This window comes from Anguilla anguilla, chromosome 4, assembly GCF_013347855.1.
Source record: "Anguilla anguilla isolate fAngAng1 chromosome 4, fAngAng1.pri, whole genome shotgun sequence".
In the NCBI taxonomy this organism is placed as follows: Eukaryota; Metazoa; Chordata; class Actinopteri; order Anguilliformes; family Anguillidae; genus Anguilla; species Anguilla anguilla.
This window is the reverse complement of record NC_049204.1, coordinates 25519493-25526540: the sequence shown is the minus strand read 5'-3', so window position 1 is coordinate 25526540 and position 7048 is coordinate 25519493. Positions and strand designations below refer to the sequence as shown.

Genomic DNA, 7048 nt, shown 5'->3' with positions numbered 1-7048 from the left:
GTTCAGTAGGACAGCTACAGTGTGCATAAGCACCACCGTGCTATCGATCATGGGAATCATGTTATGGCTCGGAACGTACAAACACAAATGAATACGGTCTAATAAAGTGTTTCTGAATTTTCCCAATAAGATCAGCGGATTTATAGGAGCTGTCCCGATATTGATGCCAATGGTTTACCGTATATTAAATTTCCTTACACAGAGAAAAATGAGTACATTATAACACCACAGAATTGCTTTTGTGGAACAGCTGCCTTAGTTACCAGTTCCACACTTTTAAAAATGCTTATGTGTTTACAAAACATATTGCTTTTTCATTCATTTTGTGAATTAATAACACACATTAAAAAACAGTGAAATGTTTTTTCTGGCGGTGATGGTAGTTCTGCTGAGAATGATTCAGTCATGAAGAAAGCATCAACACTCAGCAAAATGCCAAAACTGTCGGAATTAAAAAACAATGTTTGGCATCAATTCACCAAATGAATAAGAAGCACACAATGCTTTGTGCCTGAACTTTAACTTGATGCTAAAAAGCATAGGGGACCATAACTGGATTGGTTTTGGTTGCACATTGCCACCTTGTGGATTTTGTAAGTGTGCTAGGTAAAACCATCTGAATCAATAAGAATCCATGTGAAAATCTAAAATCAGTTTAAATCACATACATCAGAAAAGCATTGAATGTATAGCAGTTTCAACAGCTATTTTCACGCGATGTAGTCTCACATTTTACTTTAGCCGTATTATATCACAAATATGGTATTGCAGTAATTTTTTTAATGCACAGATACTATCCAGCGGTGGAGCTGACATGATAGCTAAAATGTAAATATATTTTTTGATTCGGAAAGCAGCATAATGTGCACTTAAGTGCATAACCAGGCTGGCAATTAAGTAGCAAAATGTATTCACTCATTTTGAATATATAAAAAGTGTGCTTTTAAAAAAGCATGTTCGTTTGAACAGTTTGCCAGGGCACCAGGATGTGCTCTAGGTCCTACCACAGGACCTGTCCAGACCGGAGGTGTACCCAAAATATCAATTTTGCATTAACACTTTTTTTTTTTTTTACTATGGCTATATAATGCCTTAAGAATAAAGATGGAAGTCATCCTACTCATCCTCAAAATTGCCCGAACTAAAGTTCTCTAGAATGAACTCAACCTTTCTGAAAATTTGCCTTAATTTTTCTAAATACTTGAAACAGTTTAGATACTGTAGTTGTACACTACACTTTTCTGTGTGACTTCTACTGACCTGCTTGACTGTACTGTGTAAAGCGAATTCCCTTCAAATGAATTAAAGTATCAGACATGAAACAGGTGGTGGAAACAGGAAACCTTAGTTCACGAGCAGAATGAATGACCAGAGAAATGAACATGGCCACATGGTAAGTCACGTGTCCTCCTCACACACGGACACACACGGACTTCATTCAGAAATCAGGGCCATTACTAACTGGCTTTAATGCCCCCATTCACATAGATGGGATTGTTCAGTCTGGACATTGATGGTTTTAAAGTGACTGTTCATTTTTATTTCATTATTTATTTGAAATACAATGAAGGATATTTTAGATACGAAAGTTTCTGGTGACCAGCTGTCCTTATGGCAGGTATAAGGGCGTGTGTGTTGGGGGGGGGGGGGGGGGTTACATTTAAAAAAACATGCTCTTCAAATGGTTAATGTACTTGCCTTCCCCTGGAAGAAGCATTAATCAAAAATCACTCTGCAGACATGCCTTTGTAAAATGTTACTATCCGGTCTAATGCTTCCACCTACAACATTACATAGTTCAGTTGAGACCTTCTGATGCAGAAATCCTCACCAGTGCTTGCATCACTACAAGGCCGGACTGCGCCACTTGCTTCCCATATGGAACAAACGTGTTTTTACACTGTGCATTTTAAACCAGCCGCAGCACGGTTTTAATCTGTGGCCCTGTCAGGGAGACTGATTGCGAGGCCCTGCGTCTGACTCACGAGTGCTTGAACGGTGCGACGCAGCTCTGCTCGTACAGCCTTGCGTTGCGTAACGCCTGACTGCTAAGACAGGCCAGCTGATCCGAGCCTTGTGACGCCTTGCCAGTCAGTGTCACCCCGGGGAGCGCGAATTTTCTCTAGCGCTGCATCGCATCTGTAGAAATAAACAATTGATAAATAAAAATATGTACGGCTAAATTCATACACACCTTTAAAACGCCATGTGCTGGCATTTTTAAACACATTCTCCCTTTCCTAATTCATTATTTTATCAAATTTTAGCACTCGTTTTTGTTTGGTTTTGCCATGTCATGACACATTCTCACATAAATGGAGAGTTTTCACACTGCTGTGTCCAACCTTCCACGGCTGTCATGGGCAACAGAAAAAGGCTCTGTGCAGCAGGGCTCTCTCACTCGCTTCTGCGAGAGTGAGATTCTATTTAAAAATAGCGCTGAGGGGTCAACCATTTCCCACGCAATACTCAGAAAAGCAGGTATGGGTGATATGTACTGTTCATGCGTGTGAACAAAGTATATGCCCTCTTGAAATATGCATGGCTATATAGTGTTATATCCTGTGACTTGTGAAATGTATAGAGGCACTGTGTAGATGAAGACCTGGGCAGACTGTTATTCAGAAGTAACAAAACATGACAGTTTTCCCTCTCAAAAGGATAAGGGTACATTAATGGTGAGCGACAAATAGAAGGCAACGGAGGATTACACTTCAGTTTAACCCTTTGAAGAATAGGTTTTTATTTTTTTGGAATGTTTTTTTTTTCTCTCTCAAAATTATAAGTGAGTGGTCTAGAACTCCATTGCTTTACAATTACAGGAGTACTGATTGTTACATCAGCATTAGAATGCTCAGTTAACATTCCAATTACGCATTTGTGACCTTACACATAAAGGGCGATAACTGGGCAGACAGAATTGCATTTCTGGGGCAAGCCTACTGATGTAAATCATAAGTAGGCTAACAGCTATAACCTCCAATACGCACACAACTGGATAACGCTGGACTTGCCATCGGCTTGTGCAACGTTATGTTGCCGTATATTCCATGAATGAAAATGTCGCACAGAGCGCGATACGTTTCTCACAGTAAACGAGAGCATTGAAACGACTGAGGTGGCCTGAAACATGGCGTTCGAGGGACTGGTTCTGGAGGCAGTCACTCTAGTGCAATGTAGCGCTGAACGATAGCAAAGCCACGGGTGATTAGAAAGGGAGTCAGTTCGTCGCACGAAATACGCGGCCTCAAAAATAGACGTTCACCCCGACAGACACGCACGATAAAGCTGAGGAGGTAGTCCACAATCTTTTTAAGTGATTCTCTCAGTATTGGATTTTTTAAAAACATCACACTTACTCGCATTACGCACAATATTAATATTACACAAAATAGGTGTGTAAAACAGGAGCGTGATAAAAAAAAGTGACCCTTTTTCGTAACAGGCTACATTGCCAAACCAAAATTCAAGTCTGCCTGCTGATAAGAACAGTATGAGAAGAAAGGCGTTTCCTGAGTTCAAACTTATTTTTATTTACAAGAAAAATCGTTTATTTGCCATTTACAATCTTGTTTAAAGTTACGATCATTTACTCGCAAAAATGTTGAGCAGGGCGTACAATGATCATTGCTTTTTAAGGTAAAACATCTTTGGCGGAGTTCAGCCACTGTAAAATGCAGTTCCCAGCTGTTCAGGAATGAAAGGAAGACTAATTGCGTGGTTAATTAGGTGAGTGAAATCACTTCAAAAACCTTAAGATTAGTTACACTCATAGATCGCTCTTCCCGCCTACTTTCTACGTGAAAACCGTGCAGTGATATCTTGATGTTCACGGGGCGTTCGAAAAATGGAGAATCAATAGAGAAATTAACACGTGCAGTCAGTTTTAAGAGTGCGTTATACGGCTAATCTAGGTGTATTCAAGGGCTGCTAGTCCAGGTCCTCCAAGCCTGGATTCCAAAATTTTGAAAAAAATTTCACACAAAAAAAATAATAATAAATGTTGTGCAGGGATCTGGATTCGTTATTCAGATGAGTAAATCTAAAGTCTCCATTACATCTCTTGCATTTCTACCGGATCAATGAAAACGCGGAAATATTTCAATATTTGCTTCCACTGACCACAAGGAAACAATAGATTTCACATTTCACCATTTAAAACACAAACCAGAGCAGGAATGAAACATTCTATTATATTTTTATATTAAAAATGTAGTCAAAATTTAGTAGTAACACAACGCATTCTATGAAAGGTACTGATTCACACAAAAATAGGAAAGGGATTAAAATTAGTTTTATTACTTGATAGAGCAGGAAAAAAAAAACCAAAAACAAACTGGAACATGACTTGTACAATCCACTAGGAGGGGTACGATGCAGTAAACAGTACTAGTACCCCAGGAAAACGGAATGGTGTTAGTTTGTCAGACGGCAGGAGGCAGCAGTCAGGACAGCGAAACGGCCGCTGCAGAAGCAGCCTGGAACGGGGGCTCGCGGTCGCCTCAACTCTGCGCGAGCAGGGACTGGGCAACGGCTGACAAATCCCAACCTCTTTCTGTGGTCTGAAGTAGTGGCGGCGACGGAAAACATAAGGGTTGTCTACAGAATGATTAAAACAAGAAATGGTCTGCAATTTTCCATGCAACTTAAGGGGGAAAAAATTCACCTACAGCAGAACAGAACAAAAGCGAAACGGAAGAAGAGAGCGATCTGACGTCGTGCGAGCAAGCGTCTGCAGAGCTATGCTGACCAGAGACCCCCAGGATGTGTTACACACGTTGAACAACCTGGACGGTTGAAAAAAGTACACCATCGCCCAACTCAGGTGTCAATTTTTTTCCACGCAACCATCAAAAAGAGTAGAGGGGCTGTTTTTTGACCACGTTAACTGAGATAAGGACACAAAAAAATAAAATAAAAATAAGTTGCCCTAGAAATTAAGCTTGACCACATTAAGCCTGGGAGCGTTTTGTTTCCTTTGGCTTAGTAGTATTCGATAAACTGAAAGCAGGTAAAACCAAACCTAACATATGCAGGCTCCAGTGTAATAAACCGCAAGGTGAATATCTAGCAGTTCCTCATAAGCGAGGTCCTTTAATGTTCTCCGCTGGGAGGGTGGGAGGGCTTCCACGTGCCCCAACGGGTGACGTCACTGCTCCAACCGCTCTGGGAACTGTCACGCTGTGCGATGCAACTGGTCAAAACGGTCGGCATTGCGCAGGTGAAGAAAGAAAGAAAAAAAAAAAAACACTTTGCTACATCAGGAACATGATAAATGTCTGGGATGAATATCCATTGCATCAGATTAATATTCCTTTACTTTCTAGGGTTCACACAACTACATTCTGAATGGCGTCCAGTCTTTTAATTAACCAAAGGGAGTACAGGAACTACTGGACATGTAACAGAACAAATCTGGAGCTGGATAAAACTCAGGGCATGATAGACATGTGTACAATTCCTCTGACTACAGTGACCCATAAAATGGTACCCAGAGGGGAAAAAAAGCCTAAAGAGAGAAAGAAGAAAAAAAAAAAAAAACAACAACCTAAGACTAAAAGTAAAATTATTTCGATGCCATCCTCACCCTTGAGCTTATTTACGCCTCTAGGGCTTTAAAAAAAAAAAAAATCAATTTATGCAACATAGTTTCAAGATTCATTTCTCTCCCTGATGTACTCAAATTGTATTTTTTTTTGCAAGAGTACTACTTTCTTTTTTTCCTTGCAAGTTGCAGAAATTCTAGACAAAAATAATTAAATCCAACACCACACCAGCAGATGTAAAACCACCTCAACATTGACATGACTTAAACCCAGACCTAAAAGTCCAGTTATAAGAATAGGGGGAAAATATCCATCCACATGGTGTATGACTACTGTTATAGAAAAAGGGGGAAAAAAACATTCAGCCATACAAAATAACCTCTTAAAACACAAACCTGTTCCTCTGCTTTGCACACTGTTGGTTTAACATAGGAAGCGGTTGTGTTTGTCAATATATATTTTTTTGTCTTTTTATTTATTTATTTTTTTAATTTTATTTTTCTTTTTTATTTATTTTTTTTGTTGCAAAGCTGAAGCAATCTAGAATTCCGTAAAGACAGTCCACTAACCTCAACCACAATCCCTGCCATTTTACCTGCGGCCCCGCCTCCGGCCATTCCTCTTGTGGCCAGAGGGGGCGCAGTGGAGTCTTTCATTGTCCAGATTGGGAGGATTGCTGTAGTAACGCGCATATTGTTCGAGCTGTGCGACGTCGCTGTCCTGGCGGTTGGGGGCCCCGCCCCAAACTCGAGGGAGCGTGACTAGGCCCCAACGGCCTCACCGCAGCACAGATTTGAGGACGGGGGGAGGGGGCGGGGTGAAAGAAGGAGAAGCCTCATCAGGCCCCTCTTCGTTTCCGTACGCAAGTCCCCCCCGCGGCCCCCACAAGTGAATCGCTGTCCCTGCACAACGTTTTAGCGCTCCCTCACTGAGGCGAAAGGCTTGGAAAAGGAGAGAGAAAAAGAGGGGGAGGGCGAGGGGAAGGGACGAGGCGGGGAGCGTTTCCCCTTGCCTCCCCCCTCGTTCATTGGTCGGTAAGTTCGCTGTCCCCGGCTGGAGTCCAGGAGCTGTCTATTGTAATTATGGTGATAATGGTGATTATTACTATTATTCTCATTAATAATACGAGGTGTTAGCATTATTTCCACGTGTTCGCTGTCTGGGAGATGGGGCGGGAGGGGATCATGTCCAGGAGGTACTCGCGGTGGCGTTCCACGGCCGAGGAGGTCTTATGCACCGAGAGGCTGGGGTTCACGTAGGCCATGGTGACCCCTGTGGGAAGAGGAGAGCACAGCTGTGAGCAGGACACACATAAACACAGCACAGCACGAGCACAGCATCCGTAACGCACAGCATCCGAAACGCACAGAGATCCGTAATGCACAGAGATCCGTAATGCACAGAGATCCGTAATGCACAGAGATCCGTAACGCACAGAGATCCGTAATGCACAGAGATCCGTAATGCACAGAGATCCGTAATGCACTGAGATCCATAATGCA

General features: G+C 42.0%; 1 protein-coding gene across 1 annotated transcript in view; it reads right to left on the bottom strand.

Annotated features, from left to right (window-relative positions):
- Positions 1–3513: 3513 nt before the first annotated feature.
- The window catches only part of gatad2ab (GATA zinc finger domain containing 2Ab), a 48642-nt gene continuing 45107 nt past the window's right edge, over positions 3514–7048 (bottom strand). The window contains 1 exon segment of the mRNA XM_035412071.1: positions 3514–6818. Coding sequence (XP_035267962.1) covers positions 6685–6818 — 134 coding nt within the window. The 3' untranslated portion in view covers positions 3514–6684.